Source organism: Diadema antillarum, unplaced genomic scaffold (assembly GCF_040938485.1).
Source record: "Diadema antillarum isolate AM-2024a unplaced genomic scaffold, OU_Dant_1.0 scf00000029, whole genome shotgun sequence".
NCBI classification, from domain to species: Eukaryota; Metazoa; Echinodermata; class Echinoidea; order Diadematoida; family Diadematidae; genus Diadema; species Diadema antillarum.
In genome coordinates this window covers 831,214-852,888 of record NW_027270918.1, presented here as the reverse complement: position 1 = coordinate 852,888, position 21,675 = coordinate 831,214, and the positions used below count along the sequence as shown (strand labels likewise).

Here is a 21,675-nt window from a genome sequence, read left to right as displayed (position 1 = left end):
AAATATTGCAAATTACACCAATAAAAAGGTGCAGGTATGCCTTGCCATCAGTTAAAGAGATCATGTACAGCTCATAGCTCACTTTGTGCTGGAGACAATTTACAAGTTTCAAACCAGCTTCCATTTCCCACCCCTACCTCAATCCCAAATCTGTCAGTGTCCCAACTAATTGTTACTCAGAAGTGAAAGATGATAATACAACGAAAAGTTTCTGAGTTGTCTTGCAAGTTAGCTTGTACTCATTGCAGCACAAGGGACTTGGTTCACTGGACTCAATGAATGGTTGTGTTTTTTTGGCCAAACTGTTTATTCCTTGATAGTGCGGAAACAATGAAATGCATCATTTCCAGAGTTTGACTTGTACAAGATGTATATACAATGTCCTATATCTCCTAGGCTTGACATAATTGGGAGGGGGGAGGGAGATGAGAACAAGGGGGGGGGGGGGGGAGAACATCAGTTCGGAAGTTTCTCTCCTACATAACTACAGACAAAAAAATATAATGCTTCATTCTCTAGTATTTGCTAAAAAGAAATTTTAGAGACTTTTTATGTCTGAATACAGCAGATAATATATTTTTCTGGGGTATGAGTAGTGAAGATGAAGATCATACAGCACACAATTTTTAGTTTGACTTACATGAAAGAAAAAAAAAAGTCTATCAGTGATGAACAGATTGTCAACAACATCTAGACACTTTCAGATTAGCTAAACGTACATCTGAATTCCTGATTAAAAAATGCTGTACACATATGTGATAACATTTTCGGATGTGCAGCAATACAATACAGCTGACTGACAGAACTTCATTGTTGTTAGTTAATTGATGTGTGGCCAATTACTGAAAATGTAACTACAGAAAATGTAATAACTGAAAATGCAATTACTGAAAATAACTTCAGCTGGTTCATTTGAAAAAAAAAAAAAAAAAAAAAAAAAAAAAAACTTACACTGTACTGTACATTTGATACCTTCAGAGCAAATCAGTGCTCTCATACACAAATACACTCTTTTGGCATCAATCCACTCAGCATTTGGCTTATATAGTAATTAACGACACAACAGAGCACATTCACCAGCATATTGTTATAAAAACGATGAGTAAACACAAAAAGTAGAATCATTTCTACACCACTGTCATCAACACTTAATCATAGCATGCCTCAAGGACAAAATTGTATACAAAGTGATGACACACTATTACATCCATGTGATTACACCATGCACATAAGTATGCTTCTCCAAGAGAGGTTCTGATTTCAAAAAAGCATGATTACTTTCATTTGGATTAACCCTGAAAAAAAATTAAAACCCTCAAAATGATATGTAAGTATATTATTGCCATCAGTGTTTCAATCGTCGAATAGAAATATACTGCTCCCACCAAGCCATATCCCCTTAAGAGTCACTCAAAGATTACATTTCTAACATTCGAATAGACATTAAAAAACAGCCCCTTACGCACTAACCCTGTCAAACAAAATAGAAGTGAAAATGAGAAATAGAACACATAGCTTACCACCCTTCCATATATCATTTCCGTGGTTATTTAAAAAGTCGTATTAAAACTCTCTGATGATTGTTGTTTTCCATCTGGAAGGGATTGCGCAATCTACTTCATCACTGGCATGGCAACAGCTGCTTTGGTGTGGCTGACATCCTCCGACCTCCAGAGCTGGGTGATCGTCTTCACCTGGGTGTAAAACTGGAGGCCCTGCTTGCCGTAGAAGTTGGTGTCGCCGCGGAACGACCCCCGCGAGCCGGTGAAGGAGAACATGGGCAGCGGTACGGGGATCGGAACGTTGATGCCGACCTGGCGCATGTGGCAGAGAAATGGATAGAGACATCATGAAGAAGGTGTTCAACAATTACAACACTGATGCCTTGGTTGCATTAGTGTTAAATATTGATGACTTTACTGGTAGCCAAATCCAGTGTGACATCAATGGGGAAAAATACACAAATCTGTAATGTCCAAGTGTTAAACATCACTGTGTTTGACAGTATATGTTCTAATGATGGAATCTGTGCCTTTTCCAAATATTTACTCTGTTCTGCCTGTTTAGTCTTCCAAGAATTTGGATATTGCTGCCAAAATGTCAAAGAACTCCTCTGGTACCTATTCCAATGAGAAAACCTTTGATAACAATGTGATGTCTCCTTCTCCACTACCACTGCGAAGAATTTTACTGTACAACTTTACCATACAACATGAAATATTGCTATGCAAGACAGAGCAATGTCTAAGACACCGTACTATTGTAATTTACTCATTTTGCAGAGTTTCCAGATCTTCAGCATTCACAACACACACTACCCGAGGTACTCAAATATGTATTAACACTTAAGTGTGGCCACAAAAATTAAGTCAAAATCTGAAGGTCATGGGCAACCTGCATTGGCATTTCTTTCATTGTAAGAGAGTTTGGTTTTTTGTTTTTGTTTTTGGTTGCTGTTTGATTTTGAATCTAGTGGCTGGTGGTATGCAGTACTAGTGAATGAATGAAGCACATAAATTCAGTGATCCCTCCATAAATTAACTGCAAATGTAAACCACAAGTACCATGTACTGTTACCTAACACAAAATTCCCTCCCCCTTTTGTTTTGTAGTCACTACATTCCTCATCCATCTCACCTGGCCCACATCGATTTTCTCTGTGTAGGTCCGGGCGGTGGCACCGTTTGTGGTGAAGATGGCCGTCCCATTGCCATAGGGGTTGTTGTTGATCAGGTCAATGGCATCATCCAGGGTGTCGACGTTGAGAATGACCAGAACGGGTCCGAAGATCTCCTCCTTGTAGCATGTCATGTCGGTCTGAAGAAGCAGAGAGTTGGGGATAATAAAAAGAAGGAAAAATATGTCATCACTGTGGAACCAGAAGGGGGATGAAAAAATTATAGTGATGGTTCTCTGTAAATCTTTCTTAACCAAAGTTTGACCTGATGATAAAGACACATATGTCAGTACCACTCTGGGTCTGCAAATATTTGCTCATTTTGGAGTTTGTTTAAATTAGGGCACACAAGTATAATGTGAAGTTATACTTCACAAGCGACATGGATACATACTAAGCATTCTTCAAGTGCTCTGTGGTGTCTTCAAATGTTGTGCCAGAAATGGCATCTAAAAAAAGAATTGCCTCTCTTGCAGAGACCTACCACAATCTAAATTATTTTCTCTCATCATATTTGGATGCCAATACACATAGACTTTACCCAAAAAAAATATTCATAAATATACATGCAATTTCATTATATAGATGGCCATTACAACTTTCTCATGTTAGTTATCATGGTTATCCTTAATACTCTAGATGAAAATGCACCTTGATTGTGAAATCTTCCTACACATTAAAGTCATTTGAACTTGTAAAGGGTGCCGTTGTCATCAAGACTGGAATCTTCATGATCACTGTACTGCATAAACAATACCTGGTCATTGAACATCGGTCCTAAGACTTACAAATACATGAAACAAAACAAAACAACAAAAAACTTTAATAATGATACCATAAAAAACAAGAAGCCAAAACAATACTGTGACCATTGAAAACGAGAGCAAAGTAAAAAAGCAATTTACCGTGACTGAAGAGATGACGGTTGGTCCGACAAAATTTCCATTTTCGTATCCCTTGACCGAAATGTCCCTACCATCGAGGAGGAGCTCCGCCCCTTCGTCCACTCCGGTCTGGATGAGCTCACAGACTCTGGACTTGGCCTGGGGCGAGATCAGGGGACCGAGGTCAGCTCCGGGCTGGTCACCTGGCATGACAGAGGACAAGAAGAACCCCTACAAGGTCAACGATCTTAATGCAGGGTGTATTCCACAGCTGCTGACATCCACACATCAAAAACCAGGGAAGCCCCAAAGAACAATCACGGAGATGCTTGCCTGTTACATGCATCCAAATCGACGAACAGGAGTTATATTCAGGTTTTGTTATTAGGACATGCAGAGATTTCTACACTTTCCTCCAGCATCCTGCAGAATCTTACAGACTTTGCAGCTGATATTCACAAACTTAATCTTGGGGGAGGGGGAGGGAGAGGGGGAGGGGGAGCTTAGAAGGAAACATGAGTATCAGGGGATGCGGCACTCATCAAAGATGAAAAACAAATTTAAACCGGAGTGTAGCCTCCATCCTACATACATGTTCGTCCCTTGAGGACACTTCATGTCCCTATTTTTAGTGAAGTAACCTCTCCAGACGCCTTTCTCAGTAATATCAATCTTAAAATTATCTGAGCTTTGGAAACAGGCAAGCCTAAAAATGAACCCTGAGCTAGGATATCTACACTTGTTACCAGTCTGATCACTTGGCAGATTTAATGAAACTACAATGCTACTTTAAAGGACAAGTTCACCTTCATAAACATAAGGATTGAGAGAATGTAGCAATATTAGTAGAACACATCATTGAAAGTTTGAGGAAAATCAGACAATCCGTTCAAAAGTTATGAATTTTTGAAGTTTTTGTGCAGTACCCGCTGGATGAGAAGACTACTGCAGTGTATGAATAACTTAGATGTCACATGCGTACAACAATATAAGGAAAATATAAAGAGAATTTCACAAAATTCCATCTTTTGAAAAAAGTACACATTCCCCTGACTCGTTACCGATAAATGTTATGGGTAATATTATTCCCCCTGCCTTTAGAAAGAGGCAAGTCAATTGCTCTTTTATTATGCCAAAAAAGTGAAAATATGTTGAATTTTCTTTTATATTTTCTTTATACTGTTGTACGCATATGACTCACAAGCTGTAGTAGTCTCCTCATCCAGCGGTTCCAACACAAAAATTTTAAAAATTCATAACTTTTGCATCGATTGTCCAATTTTCCTCAAACTTTCACTGATGTGTTCTACTAATATTGTTGCATTTTCTCAATCCTTATGTTTATGAAGGTGAACTTGTCCTTTAAGGAAACCAAGGCTTGTTGCCACCTTTACTGACACTGTGTAAAAACAAAAAATGGAAGTGTTCTTGACAACCATTCCTACAGATCAAGGAGAACGAGTGAAAGTTCATGCTCACCAGCATCAACTTTCAGCGCCTTGGCCCGGTCGATGAGCTCTGGGATCCATTCCTTGGCCTCACCGACAAAGACAGCAGTGGACAGTGCCATGCACCTCTGACCGGCCGCACCGAAGGCAGCTCCACACAACTGGTAAATATAGAGACAGAGAGAAGCACTATTGAAACATCAAGGATTCAAAGGTCACACATGTGACCCTACATCACAAAGCCAACAAAAAGTCACCAGACATGGATGATTAGTAAAGGGCGGATTCTGCAAGAGTACACTTTAAGCTATAAAAAGATACATATTCAACTAAATTGAAATGGACTCTCCTGATCTATCTAAATATTGGAAAGAAAGCACACTCTCTGGAAATTGTGTACTCAGAAAAGAGGCTCTTACGTATAGGGTTTATTCAGGTGCTTAATCTTTACAAGCTGTGCTCTCTATGCCATGAATGGGACAAATAAAAGGGATGTAAAACTCCTCAGCAACAACAATGAAGGGATTATCAGATTAAGCCGACATTGAGCATGCTCTATAAACACAATCTATCCATGACTGATACCAACTTTCAAAGCAGTAGCACCGTCTTTTCAAAAGTTATTGGAGTTGAAAGTGAACAGTGTGTAAGGGTTTTTAAGAAATAAAAAGTGTACTCTAAAAAGGGCTATGGAAAAACTGCCAAAATCGCAGTTCGTTTTATGATCCCACATTTTAGAATGAGGTAGAAAAGGAATTGCTTATTCAGAAAATATGAACAACTCAAGATTGATTAGGTTGTGCTATTTCACCCACTTTGAGTCTTCTCATAAAATCAAGGCCTGTGACTTTTTGTTGGTTATGAAATGCACGGTCACATATTGGTTTTATAAAGGGAAGACAAAGACCAACAGAAGATAGTGAACAGAACTATATTGCATTATAAATTGTAAGAATGAAAGCGATAAAGTTTGATATCAGCGTTTTAATTTGTTTGGGGAACATTGGGTAATTTTATTTCTAAAGGATGGAGACATTGTTCGCATCTAAAAACAAACATGATTGCATATCAACCTTCTTGCACAAGATCACAAAAATTGTCACAGCAGAGATATCTCTACATAAAGTATGATAAGTTTGCAATTTGTGTATGTTTTATTTTGCTTCGAGGAATTTTGTGTGATTTTGTACGCTTTTGAATTTTTTGACACAATGGAGACATTATCCAAGTTTAAACAGCAAACACCATTGCATATCAACCTTCAGATCCCAGCAGTGACCTCATGTAAACGTTTGACTGTGTCTTGCACAGTCCTCTACACAGTTATAAGGTATATGAATCTCTAACCCTACTTACTCAATCATGCAAGCACCAATTTTAAATGACTTACATAGTTCCTCCAACTTACACACAGAATACAAGAGCAGTGGCTTTGAACAGGACATCAAACTGTCTCTCACTTGAATATTTTCCCCTTTGTTACCCCTGCCAAGGAAGGAGGCTACGTTTTGATCCGCATTGGTTCGTTTGTTTGTTTGTCTGTGTGCAAAATACCTCAAAAAGTTGAGGATAGATATGGATGAAACTTGCAGGAAAAGTTGATCATGACACAAGGAACAGATGATTAAATTTTGGTAATGATCTGGGAATTTTGATGGATTTTTGAAGGAATTTTGTTGTTTTTGCAGATAGGGTCAATGAATTTGAGAGTTCAAGCTGCGCATTTTTAAAGGTTTTCATATGCGCACTAAAGTGCATGCTCTAGTTTCTGCTGGGGCACGGCACACAGCACAGCTGGAAGTTGATGACGTAACAAAAGGCTTCTATATTGGGAAATTGGGCGATTATCAGCATGCATACGTATGGATGGAAATCACTGATCTCCATGGCAGAACAAGATCAGTGGTGGAAATGAGCTGCTTGGTGGAGGTCTGCGCTCTCAAGAGTGCTTTTCTAGCTTCGTTCTGTTTTGAGGGAGTGGGACCACACCCACCTGGTTGAGTGTGTTCTCCTTGTTGGCGTCGGGCATGATGACACCGTGGTTCTTGGCCCCCATGTTGCACTGCACCCGCTTGCCATTCTTGCTGGCCCGCTCGTGGATGTAGACGCCGGCCTGGTCCGAGCCCACAAAGGAGACAGCCCGGATGAGTGGGTGGTCACATACAAAGTTCACAGCTGCATTTTTCATAATAATGAAGAAGAACACTCGAGATGTTGTAAAATGCATACTCCAACATCAAGGAAGCATTTAGATAGTTTGCAAATATGCATTATTTTCATTTTTTTATACTTATAGTGAATGTAGTCATTCTAATCCTGTAAGCAAACTTCCTCCTTACTTTCCTCAAGATAACCTATACAATTTCCTAAAAATATAAATCCTACAAAACATTCACTGCACAAGTTTTGTTTGCTTGCTTTTGTTTGTTTTATAGTAGGTACACATATGACAATGAAGAAGCCTGCAGAGTAACGACAGAGTGTTTGGGCAAAGAAATACTTACAGACAAACTGACAAACTGTGTATTAAAATTACAATGAAGCACAAACAAAATCCGTCCCCATCCCCAAACTTTTAGTATTGATGCTGCCTGTCAAACAACTGTAATGATACCTCTCACTGTAACCCAAAATGGCATCATTGTTGGCAAATTAAATCTATGGAGAGAAAGAAGTTCATGAGCTAATGAAGATAAGGTACTCTTCTTCTTCCTATTCTTCGATGGTAATATGCCCCGTTCAGTCATGAAAATTCTTGCAGATATCACTCATTTTTTTTTTTTTGACTACTTCAACGGGATTTCATCCAGCTCTTTGGATGGGTTCTTTCACGTGCAGAAGGTACAAATTTTGCATAGCTTTCATAAACACATTACAGATGGCTCAAAGTCTCCTGCAAAAGATTTGGCAGTGAGGATGAAGTGCCTTTCCAAAGGGTACTACTGCCGTGCTGGGACTAAAACCTCACAAGCACATGGAAGCCCACAATTGAAACCGTATGGTCTTAAACCATTCAGCCAAGACAGTCCCTGTGTGACATTCAAATTGTATGGCATTGATACAACTTTTTTTTCAGCTCATGAGAAAATTTTACTCAATTAATATCTTTTTTTTTCTGTCCAGAGAAGTTTACTTTTGACGCATCCAACAATTCGTAGTTGAAAATCATCTCACCATCATGCTGGCCATGGATAATGTTGAGAACGCCATCTGGTAATCCCGCCTCCTTGGCTAGCTCTGCAAGCAGCATACACGCTCCAGGGTCCCTCTCAGAAGGCTTCATCACCACAGTGTTTCCTGCCACGGCTGCCACAGGAAACATCTGCAGACCGAGAAAATATTGCAAGAAGTCCCTTTACAGTGACATTGGCACAGATATCCAGCTATACAGCATAGGTCATACAGCTTTAAAACCTTGCAAATCTGCTTTTGATTCAGTATGTGATTCACCACTTTACAACAGCATTATACCATATTCCTAATACAGAATCAAACAACCCGGTCCTCTATCTTAATGATCTTGTATACTGAGCTACATATCCACTTTGCTCAAAATTATTACAAGGGAGGAGATAATTACAGTTTCCTTGATACTAGCAATGAAAATAGCAGTGCAGGCAATGCTCAAGAATCAATATGTATCAAAGACATTTTGTTTTCTAATCCTTCCAAAGAGACTTTCAAAATGAACAGGATCTAATCAACTTGTATGCCTCTCTTTAACACTTTAGTTACGTGCTCTAAACCCCCACTATTGATAAGATTGCTGCTATGAATGAAATTCCCTCCTGTAGGTCTACACCTCAAGAGAAGAAATGATGAAACCATTTGTCTGAAACCTGAACATACAAGGACTCATTCCCCTCCACTATTGATTCCGTAAAGTCCAGACCTCCCAACCTTTCTGACTGAAAAGTAAGGATGATTTGGATCCAAAGTAGGAAAGAAAGATCAGTTCCTATAGGAAGTGTGTAGGAAAGTTATGAAGAAAGATAGGAAACTCCTATTGAAACAAGAGCTGGGAATGATCAAAATTCTGATTCTTTTCTGCAAAGTCAGAATGGTTGGCAGGTTTGGAAGTTGTTCACATAACTCTCCCCTGTTCTGATGGTAGTTTTGAACATAAACTTGTTGAGACTCTTCTCCAAATGCCTGCATGAATATATCCCATTTGAATTAAATCAGTCATCATTTGATAGGGAAGACAAAGAGATTACTAGGCTTATACTTACCCATAGTGGAATCATGGCTGGGAAATTGAATCTATGAGAAGAGACAAAATGTGTGAATGATAGCAGGAATTTGTATAATTAAGATTGATGACTTCCATTACCTCATCTGATTTGCATATGTGAAATTTATGTTTGACAGCTCTGTGACTGGAAAACACACATAACTCTAAAATTCCAGGACTTTCTTACTTAATATCATCAGTTGAATAAACCTTCAGCATTTTGTTCATCTGATATTCCTCTACAAATATAATGGTCACGTTGTATGGAGTTGTATTTCTCTCTAATAAGGAACATTTCACTGGTATCTACAAACAGATATAGTGACTCTACATTATGATCATAAATTATAAATGAAAAAAAAAGATACATATGGGCCGTGATGCGAGGAAAGGGCCTTCAGGGCATAAATACAAAAAATGAGTTTTCACAGCCACATTGTAGAATGAACTCTGATATACTTCGATATGCAAAATTCCACTCCTAAGTGCCCCTATTATGACATTTAAAAAAGCATCTTCTGTCTATATTTTGCAACTTTTTGATGCATCTATGAATGCGCACACACATAGCTAGCTGATCTTTTTTTCTTTTTGGGGGGCACGTATTGCTTTGTCAAACTTCCATGCCATTTTATGGGGTTTGTACGCGACAGCGCTAAGGGCCCTTTTCTCACATCACGGTCCATATAACTTTACATTATGGCACAGAGAGGTTAATTTGTAAGGGAAGGGGAAGCAAAGCAGGGCAGAACTTTCAATTGGCATCCCAAAGCGAAATGGCCTTAGTCGCTTCATTGTGGTAACATTCTGCACTTCAGGCATTTGTGATTGTTTGATGTACATGTACATGACACTATGCTTATTAACAACAGGTACAATGGTCACATACTGGGTAAACAACATCGCGAAGCTGTCATCACACAGTGTGCATAAACAAACTAACAAGAGAAAACCCGCCAACAGTCACACGCTTACAATGTAATTTGCATTTTCTCTTCATGGCTAGAACAAACTATGGCATACTATACAGTTTAAACTCTAGTGAACTTGGAATCCTTCAAAAACAAAAACAAAACAGAAACCAAAACACACAACACACTTTACTGCAGAAAGTCAGCACAGTTCAAAGATAACAATCACACTGTTGGAAAAATAAAAGTCAAGACCGTGTCATAAAGCTGGGCAAAGTCAGCACTGCTGGCAACAGCTGGTATGAGATACACACCTCGTATCAACCTATATTGGTTTGCAATGTATTTTTCAGCTATGTTTTCAGTGCACTTTATCAGTTCACCATCTTGTGTCTCTAAACTCCCTTGTTCTGTGACAAATCAAAAACAAATCTAGTACTGCCAGACACACTTACGGAGTAATGCCGGCGCAGACTCCAAGGGGCACACGCATGGTGTAGGTGTCCATGTCTTTGGCAATGGAAGGTAGTGTCTCGCCAAGTTGTAATGACGTAATACTGCATATGTGCTCAACAACCTCTGCACCGGTAGGAAAAACAAGAGAAAAGAGGAGAAACTTAATATTTTAATGACAACCTAGGTAAAAATTCGGCTACAGAGTGACTGCAAACTTGCAAGCATATTACCAGGGTCTCATTATGATTGATATGGGGATTTAATACATCCACTGTAGATGTTCAAATAAGTAGAAAGCCAAAGTGATTTGGATCAGTCACATTTTGCAGTGTTCTACAATCTATTGTATAAACCTCTCTTTTTTTGTGTGTGTATTTATTTTTTTTTCTACATATATTTATGCATGTACAGTGTATTTGCATAGCTCTTTTTTTCTGAAAAAAAAAACTTAATTTTTAGCTCTTACTTCAATAAGATGAAGAAATAACTTTCATCTGCAAATCAGTACCATATCACAATTCATTTGGGGAGAAAAAAATGTTCGCATTAAAAGATCAATAAACCCAAGTCAATGTTGCATTGTTGAAATTGCCTTTACCATGCATCATAGGAACTTTATTTCCTAAACCCTTTTCCTGCATTGGAGTTTGGAAAGTGTGTACAGGGTATGGGGTTTTCTGTGCCAATCGGCATTCAAAGCTCACAAAGGGTTGAAAGGAACAGTGATGCATGTTTGACTATCAGTATTCACTGAGGTAATCAAAACAAACATTGACCGACCACAACATTTTCTTCAGCAAATATTTGATGTAGAGGTTCTTTTTAACTCTCAGATTCACAATCTGGCAAGTCTTTTTGGCAGTGGACCAATACAATGGACCAACTCCCACATTAGAACAGCATCAAAATCTGCTATGCATAATGTAACAAGCCTTTTCTGTGCTGTTCTGTGCAAGACTAAACTCGTACTCAATGAGCCTATAAGGTACAAGTATTTTGGGTACCGGTACTCAAAACCTTCTTAGCTCTTTTGAAATCATTACAGAAAGTGCTCTGGCTACATTCGCAATTACAGTGCAAATGTAATTCTGTTTGACGGTAGGGGTATATTTTTTTTTCTCTTTTTTTCCCCCTATTTCATAGCCAATTAATGAGAAACTGGTGTCAAACTGATGTGCAACCGCATGATGCACAAAAAATACTGAGTCATTACTTGTCGGCAATGATGAAAAGACAAGACGAGACTCTACGTTCTGCACTGGTCTAGCACTTGTTCCCACCACCATAAACTTCTATCACATAATTACTAGCACAAAATGCCCCACATACTGAACACAGAATGGACACTTGCATGCAGAAACCTCTAAAACACAATGCATTGTCCATTATCAGACATGAGGGTGACCCAGTTTGACATTGTTCATGGTCATTACACCGCTGACTTGAGCTGTACATTTAAGGATGGCATTTGAACAGGAACTAGTGTGGCAGATACAAAAGATAAGATCTCCTTCCCCAAAAAGATAGCTTTGACATGCAGACACACCTTATGTACAACGTTCAAATCCCAGCATAAATGCATGCTCTTGGCACAAGGAAATGGCATAAAACTTAATTATACAGAAATGGGTAGATGGGACTACATATATCATTTTTTTTCCACAAAATGTATATTTGTGTAGACAATTTCATTCTAGCACTTATAGTGTTTTAATAAGGAACATACACTGTTTAAGTTATATGCACCTATAGCCATGTGTGCATTTCATGTCTATATTACATAATGCAAAGGTGCTTATGAATGGTTAGCACATCTTTGTTTTTGTATTCTATTTTATTGTTTCCATTACACCAATGCCTTGCTAAAAAAAAAATTGTCAGGTTGTATAGTGACAGGAGGCAGCCGTCAAAAGTGGTAAGAAAGTCATCAAACTTACGCAATCCTCTCATGACATCTCCTTCCGCATCTACGAGTGTCTTGCCTTGTTCCAGTGTGATGAGTTCTGCAATTTTCCTCTATTAAAAGACAACAACCAACAAATAACAGTTCAAATTTCAAATTACAGTTACACATCATTTCAATGCACAATTGTCTACAGTGTAAAATGCCCTGTCACCATGTGTGAAGGTGCAATAATGTAGCGGTATTTAGAAAACTATTTAAACACAAATACATCTTAGGTAATGGAGGGTTACCATGATGTAAAAAAACTGGCTACTGAGCATACTGCACATTTCAAATGTTACATATGATTGGCATACATGAACTTTTCTGTCAAATCAAACATGAAGATCACCTCTTGTAAATCATTACATTTTCACCTTATACTGTGTATTGTGTCCCTCAATTGGCAATCATGTGAACAGCGTGATCAGAAACTGGTAGGCAAGATATTCAAACCTGTCAACAAACCATCACGTGTAGGTGAATTTCTAAGAACAAATGTATTGGACAGTAAACACCTGTTTCTATACTCCCCACGTAGGAAAACCTCAACTGATAATCTTATCACAATTCTTTTTAACAGCATTGTCATTTCAATAGTATTTCCTGTCCTTTGGTGGTATGAATGAAACCATACTCAGCAATCTTTTCACAAAGGCCCACTGCGGCAAATACACTATACATGCCCTCATCACTAAAGTGTCTGCTATGTCAAGCACTTACAGCCTGAACTCAAAGAATCAGTGACACTGTTTGTTTAATCTAGATCACTTCACAGTAGAAGGGACACAAGATTTATCCTCAGGCTGTCGAGGCAACTTTCAGTTTCGGGTGATGAAAGGTTGTATAACTTCTTAATAGGACGTATGATAATGATTTAGCATCAATACAGACTGGATGAATATTATGGCTTGAACATTTTGGAATAATTTTTATTTGAAATCAACTGTTCCTCCCTATAACAATCTTGTAATGACAAAAAGTCACATCATGCCCAAAATACTACATCATGTTCACTCAGAACTTTTGTAGTAATCATTAAAAACTACCACTATCGTCAATCACCAGTATCTTCTCTATCATCATTGTCATCATTACATTGCCAACCATGTCACCAGTAATCATAAGCACCATATTCACAACCATGGACCACATGATCACTATCATCATTATTAGCATTATCATCACTATCATCATCACCATGTTTATCATCAATACTGTCATTGAGACCAATATATACTTGGGCACTATTTCATGAAAGTTATTAGCCCTGTCAGCCTGACAAGTTGTCAGTCTCTGACAATTACAGTAAAATACTTGGTTTTGATCGGCTGAGAAGCCCCCGTTACCGACAGTTACTATGGTAATTGTCAGATACCCACAACTTGTCAGGGCTGACGAGACAACTTTCATGAAACGGTGCCCTGGTGACAACCACACCCACATCATCATCATCATCATCATCCCCACCATCATCATCATCATCACCATCATCACCATCATCACCATCATCATCATCATCATCACCATCACCACCATCATCACCACCATCATCACCACCATCATCATCACCATCACCACCACCACCACCATCACCACCACCATCTCCATCATCATCAACATCATTATCATCATCATCATCATCATCATTCATCATCATCATCATCATCATCATCACCATCATGGGATCACATGTGTCTGAGTACTGACCAGGTTCTCCTTGATCAGGTGCTGATATTTGAACATGATCTGTTGGCGTGTGAGGATGGTGGTCTCCGCCCAGGACGGGAAGGCGGCCTGCGCGGCATTCACGGCCGCTTCCATCTCGCTCTGGGTCGACTTGGGGACTCTCGTCACAACTTCATTGGTGGCCTGCCCAAAGCAATGAAGGTAATGAAGTTAATGTACCATTCTTTGTTCAACTGCTGAAAGTTGGAGGAACAAGTAAAGTTTCGATTAAAAAATAAACAGCAGCAACAAATGGCGAGTAGCATGGTATGCATAAGGAACATTTTGAACATGATTTGTAATCTGGAGACACAATCTACCATTCCACCAGTGTGCGTGCCAATCAGCACAGAAAGCATAATAAATTTTAATCACAATGGGAAGCCATACTCTTTAACAGTCTCAGGGTACGGATACTGAGCACTTGACATAAAGCGAGGAATGATGGGCAAAGTTATGGCAAATATCCATAACCTACCGGGTTATGGACATCGATCCAGTCTGAAGTTGTGGAATCTACCATCTGTCCATTGATGAGGAGCTTTGTCGTCGGCTGATGGTAAGAAGGATAAAACAAAATCAGAATTGCTTATCATCTTGTAAGAACAAAAGCCATCATTTCAGTGCATACACTAATGCATGCAAGATATCAAAAACACTTTGATATGTCTAAAAGTTTTGCATTTTAATTAGCTGATATGATTCACTCGTGGGTTACTAGTAATTGTAGCACATCTTTGAAGGCATTCTTCCATCAGTGAGCAGATCACAATGTGAAATCAACAGCCAAAATGACAAGAAGAACATCTTTGCTTGAAGTAGTCAAGATGACATGACAATATCTTCAACTTTCAATGTACGCATTCAAGGACTTGAAGGATGGCTTTCTTTCCCTAACTTTTGCAAAAACAAGGTGTAGTAATTTTATCCACAATTTGCCAATGTTCCTGCCCAAAGACTTGAAATCCATGGAACTGTGAAGGCTTTAAAAGGAGCACAATCTCAGCATTTGGCTATTTCACTCCTGTTTAGCTTCTACTCATATTCATCTGAGACGGAAATGCTTTGTGGAACTCAGTGTACCAGCAGCCCTAGCAACTCAGCCTGAGGAGCTACAACGTGCCTCACACCAGATGTGAGTCCACTCATAGAAAAGAGATCTACAAACAATGATGACTTATAACCACTATTTCAACTATCATAGCTGTGCAACAAGTATTTTATTTTTCTTTTCTTTTCTTTTTTTTTTGTATCAACTTTTTGTTTGCTTGTAGTTGCTGGTATCATCAGCTCTTGTTAAGAGTCAATTTATCCATAAATGCAAACTGGTTAATTCTGAAACATTAGGTTTTTATACAGTCAAGACCACAGTGTTGACCAGACATGCATATTTCTTCAAAGTATTCCCTTCTTCCAAAAACATAATCACACAAATAGAGATTTACAGTGCTTACAATACAAATGAAATCACTGTACATAACTACCATCATAAACATTGAAGGTCTGTATTCATTTATTTTCTCCGTAATTCTCTCTTTCTGACAATAAATACCGCAGTCACTGGGAAATGACTTCAAAATACAGACTGTATGACAGGCATGCATTGCAGAAATACATCTTTACGTACATAAACACCAATGTTTACTCTCAAAATTATGTTTGGAGTAATGAAGTATATTTTAACATTGCATGATACATACACTATATAAATATCTTTTCTAATCATTGTGCAGCATCCAAAATTCAGAAGATTGCAGTTCATCAAAACTTGTATCTGTAACACTGAAAAAAAAATGGTTAGAAAAAAATACTCACTGCACTGGAGTAATAACATGACCCAGTCCTTGCACCGAACAGGGCCTGGAATAAGAAACCAAGATTTGAAAGAAAGAGAACAGGATATTGCGTGAGGAAACCAAATGTACTGTATGCTATTTCATAAGTAAAAACATTGAACCCTACATACATGTAGATCCCGAAATACATGTAATGTTTGTCATCTGCTAAGTCAGAGCACTGTGCCTGATCATGTTATTGTTATACCCAGAAATATGCCAAACATTGTGGCATGCAGTGTGCCAACAACATGCAATGCAAATGTGAGATGTACTAGTGCCGGTATACTTTGGAAATGACTCCAGAATAGATGAGCATTCGCACACGCATGCTTGTCAAGAGTAGTGCTTGATTAAAGATACTTGATGAGGTATAATTTCAATACAGCAGCTCAAGTCTGGAAGCTACACAAAAATGGCACTTTATAGTGAAGAAAAAAATTGGGGGTGTGCGCGCCCCCCCCCCCCCCTTTAATTTTGCAAAGGCGCCCCCTTTTTACGGAATTCCTAGATCCGCCCCTGCCAAGGAAGATGGATGAAAGAAAAATCCTGGCAATACAACGGACTAGCACTATTTTGGCAGCATGACATCAACAGCTGTAGATACAAAATTGTTTTACAATGCATTAAATGATGCACAAGCAATGCCAACATGCACTCTAGACATACGGTACAGGTATGTTTGTAGCTACATTGTACAATTGTAATTACTGGTGTAAACGATCTCTTGGTCAAAACCACTACCAGTATACTACAGCAAAGGACGCGACTTAGGAGACATCTTCGAGACCAGCTGTAGACTGGAAAAAGGAGCATGTTTGATTCTCTCAAGACTCCCTGGAGAAAAGATTTAATAGTCTCCAGCAAAGCTGAAGTTGCCAACAAGTCACCACCCAGTCTCCAAGCTATTTATGAGATTCCCACTTGACATATTGTACATTGTACACACACACTCCCCTCCCCTGCAAAAAAAAGGTAAAAAATTGATATTTCACATGTAACATGGCTGGAACTTTCTAGACCATAATGTATATTTAGGGTGGAGGAGCATTTACACTGTGTTTTTACTAATACATTGTACCCCTTTCAGTAACCCTCTTGGCTCGGACCAGGAGTAGACCAGGAGTGGACCAAGTCGAAAATTTTGAGTTTATGAATGGGTGGGGGCCAAAGTGGCCCACGCCAGGTGCGGACTATTTTGGCGCTGCTGCAGCTAGCACCAGGCACGGACCAGGCGCAGGCCTGGCGCTGATCGAAGAGTTTATGAACGATAGCAGCACAAGGCGCGGGCCAAAATTCCATTCACGGTCAAAGGTCACAGCTTAAGCTGCTCAGCTCATACAAAGTGTAAGCGCGCGGCACGCACATCAACTCAGTTACCGTGGCAGTTATCCCTCTTAGTCAATAGTGTACTACTTGACCGAGTTTATGAATGGGTCATCTAAGGTAGCGTGGCTCTGCTATATAGTTACGAAACGCAATTTTTACTGCTTGGCGCGGGCCAATTTAGCTCGGACTAGGAGCAGGCTAAAAAAATGAGTTACTGAAAGCGGTAATAAAATTACATATCTGCTCATTTCTAATATGAAGATCCCTGCCCCAGGCCCAGATATCATTGATTGATGGCCCCATGGGGGTGGGGTCTTTTTAGTGCCAGCAAAATCAAGGCATTCAAGACACAGAAGGCCAAGGCAAAAAAGCAATCTGATGGGATCGGGAGACCTGGGCCCCATTTCATAAAAGATGTTAGGATGAGAACTCTTGCTGGAATGACAACTTCCCACAGCAAACAGCCATCAGGAAGCTGTATTCTTGTCGCTACCATGACAATTGTCATTCCAGCAAAGAGTTGTGATCAAATGACAAATCAACTCTTTATCACTTTATGAAACGGGGCCCAGGTCACCAGGACACACTGACACTTGTGATGTTGCGTGTTGTATGAACTTCAGTCAATGCTATTACTAACTAGGCTAATTCCATGACCATGGTAAAACCGGTAAACATCCTTGACCTAACCCCTACTGCACTTGTAATTTAACGACGACTGGACTGGGCAGAACATTTTTGCTGTTTCATACCACGGCGCACACACACACACGCTGACTAGACTAGGCTAGGGCCGAGGCCCTACCGCCTGCCACCTGCACTGGCACTGACTGGCTAATATTTCCAAACCACACGCACTGCTGCACTGACACTGATCAGATACTGCACCAGGTACCAGGCAGCAGTACAGTCGCGATCGCAGGGCCTAGAATCTCTACTTTTAAGTTCTGTACTGAATGTAGCCTACAGGCTACACTCGTTTACACTCAGCTCGTAGTTGATTACATACGACAATACGTACAGTAGCCTGACTAGTAACCGCTCACCCCTTAGCGCACGAGTGTAGTTGATGATGACCGCGAATATCTGCCCTACATTCTCAAATACGCACTGCACGCACTGCAGTACGCGTGTGCGCAATGCTAAGAATTCGATGCTCAAACAAATTGCAATATTCAAAGTACATGTATTCACGACTATTTTATGATGTTTAAATGCAATTAGCCAAATCTGGAGATTCCCGATGGCCGGAAAGGTCTCGTCTACTGAAGTTAGTGAGTAGGCCGTGATTTTTTAGTTAAAATCCCACAAAGTTGAGATAAGTCGTACGAATAGGCGCTAGTCGTCGACCTGACAACTGTCGGCACATAACTGAACGATAGTAGTGTACGTATTTACGTGGAATTTCGTACGCGAACAAAAAAAGTTCGAAACTCGTACAGAGATGGCTCTTAACTAGTAACCGCTCACACCCCCCCCCCCACTTAATTACGTGTGTACAGTATGTGGCGCGTGCGCTTTCAGACCACTGATTTATTACCTCCCCCCTCCTCCCCGCTAACTACACATCCTCTTGGATTTCCGACGAAGTGGGAGGCCCCCGAAAATTCAGATTTTGAATTATAATCAAAGCAATTGACATTTAATGCATTCCTCTATTGTGACATTGCAATAAATAAATATATAATTATATACATACATATAATTATATATATATTACATGTATATATACGGTTACAACTCGATCGTTATTCATAAGGTTCGTTAGTCCCAAAATGAAATAAGGTTTCAAATAAAAATGTTCCCGTCTCTCGAACATTATATCGAGTTTCCCGAAGTACACGTTCCAGGAAGTCAAAAAAGGAAATTGCAGCTACTGAAGCAATATCAGGAGATGATTTCATAACTCACATGAAATCCAAACAGAAAAGAGAGTTGAAGAAAAGAAAGGAAGAGAAAGACAGAGAAACAAAGGAAAAAAAGAAGAACGCACAAAGACATTGAGAAAGAAGAGGGAAGATCTAAAGAAGAAGATAGAAGAGATGACGTTGGGTACAGGAAATAGAAAGAAAGATCACAGGGATGGGATTGTGATGAGGATAGAAGAAATGAACCATATATTAGAAGAAATAAAACAGAAGGAAGAAATGAAGTTGGAAGAATCTGAGGGCAAAAAAAAAAAAAAGAGAGAGAGAAGTGAGTTTGGAAGAAGAAATGTAAAACAAGAGAGAAGAAAACAAAGAAGATGACTCTACGAAGGAGAATAGCCTAGAAGAAAAGAAAAAAAAAGAAGAGGAACAAAAAGGAAGGAATTGAATCAGATGATGTTAGATATGTATGTCCAGCATGCAGGAAAGAAGAAGCCGTAGAAGATCAATGGGTTTCTTGTGATTTTTGTGACACATGGTTGCACTTGGAATGCAGTGAACTAAAAAATAAGGTTGAAGAAGACATATCAAAATACATGTATCGGTGTCCTTTCTGCTGAACTGAAAGGGGAGCATGATCGCAGTCTCTCTCTTTTCCCTTCTTCCTTTTGGATAACCTTACGTACCAGTGAAAAAATGATCTTGTTCATATTGTATTTAAATGGAATTTTCAAAATGATATTTTGAATAACTGTGTATTCAAAATAGTGTTGAGATGTGTGTAGATTTTATTGACTTTTTCTTTTCTCAGAAGTAATATGTGCTTCGACATTATAAAACAAATAATACGTATGAGCGAGCGTCTGAGAAATACAGGTATTTACAGGACTCAAAAGTGATATTGCTGTTATGACTATATCCCATATAATATTTTTGCTGTATATATACAAAAAAAATATATATATATAAATATATAGTTATACCACTGAAGTTTGTTTTTATGCATCTTTATTTCAGACATAAGGAAAATTACTAATATGACCGAAATTTTAAGCACAAACATACTCTTGCATTCGTAAGATTTATTATCATAAGTATTATGTTTGAATGTATACAATGTTTGAAAAGATCGCCAGCCTTGCTGTAGATTTGCCTGTTTATGAAATGTTTGCAGATACTTTTTTTTATAATAACATTTTTCGAAGTGCTCATAACTGGTATGTTTTTATTCTTTTTCAGCATTCCCTAAATTCACCAGAATGTCTGGGGGACTTTCCATTCAATAATAGAATTATAAGCTTGTGTGGTGAACTGTATAAATATGTATACTTCTAGTCCTTTTTCATATACTTATAATTAATTCCATGGAACTTGGGATTCAATGATCAACAAGAGATTATATCAATGTGTGATCATAAAGGTACGAGGCAACCCCCCCCCCCCCCCCCCCACCTCCTCCTCCTCCTCCTCCTCCTCCCGCTGAGCGAGATTGTCGGCGCTAACGAAACAATAATTTTTGCATGCATGAAAAGTCAGTTTTCTTTTCTTACTTACGCACCCCCTCCCCGCCTCCATAGGAAAAATAAAGCCTGGTTACGTTTGCCTCCATACCCCATGACAATGTACTCGCGTAGCTGCGTAGTAACGTAGCAAAGCATGTATTGCGATTTTGTGACACAATCCATCTGAACCAGTGGCAGTGCAGTGGCAGTGAACTAAACGAATCTCTCTGTTAATATTACCAGTGCAGTGTTAGTTAGCTGGGACTAGTCAGTAAAAATCATGGCATAATTCCCATTTGCAACGAATGAGACAGCCAACACACTACACTAAAACGACATACCCTCGATAGTCCTGCTCTTCCAAGTCGCAAAACAGACGCCGCCATCTTCACGATAGTTGTCGAAATCAGGCTGTTACAGTAGAAGTAGCAGTACGCAGCACAGTTCACACACGTACGTAGGATTCGAAGATGCAGGGTACTAGTAGCACAATACACTCACGAAGCCGCGTAGATAGACCCTACGTGGATTATGCAGCACAGTGAGCAAGTGGAACTGAAGCGGAACTCCCCCACTGCCCACGACACGTTCGGATCGAGGCCGAGCTGGATGCGACTACAAAATTGTATCTCATTAGCTCAAAGCACAAGTTGTTCGATGCACTACTTGCTACGGAGGTCGTTGATATTGACGTTTACTGCCATCTGACTGAGCAAGCAGAGAAGTGCATGTTTATAAATTTGAGATTGTAAATTGTTTTTCTATGGTCACTTTCAGTGAAACAGAAACAGCAGCATGAATTAAGTGAAGAAAATATATTCCTTATTCTGTTGAAGAGGCGTAAGAACTAGCAGGGCA

General features: G+C 39.3%; 1 protein-coding gene across 1 annotated transcript; it reads right to left on the bottom strand.

Moving 5' to 3' along the window:
* Positions 1-926: 926 nt before the first annotated feature.
* LOC139737824 (methylmalonate-semialdehyde/malonate-semialdehyde dehydrogenase [acylating], mitochondrial-like) lies at positions 927-21,315 on the bottom strand. The gene is made up of 13 exons (XM_071648501.1): positions 21,159-21,315; positions 16,099-16,143; positions 14,762-14,836; positions 14,266-14,427; positions 12,548-12,626; positions 10,610-10,733; positions 9,242-9,272; positions 8,184-8,331; positions 7,003-7,184; positions 5,041-5,170; positions 3,583-3,764; positions 2,638-2,817; positions 927-1,814 (listed from the first exon to the last, which is right to left on the bottom strand). Exons 1-13 carry the CDS (start codon positions 21,201-21,203, stop codon positions 1,614-1,616), a joined length of 1,584 nt encoding a protein of 527 aa, XP_071504602.1. The 5' UTR covers positions 21,204-21,315; the 3' UTR covers positions 927-1,613.
* Positions 21,316-21,675: the final 360 nt, after the last annotated feature.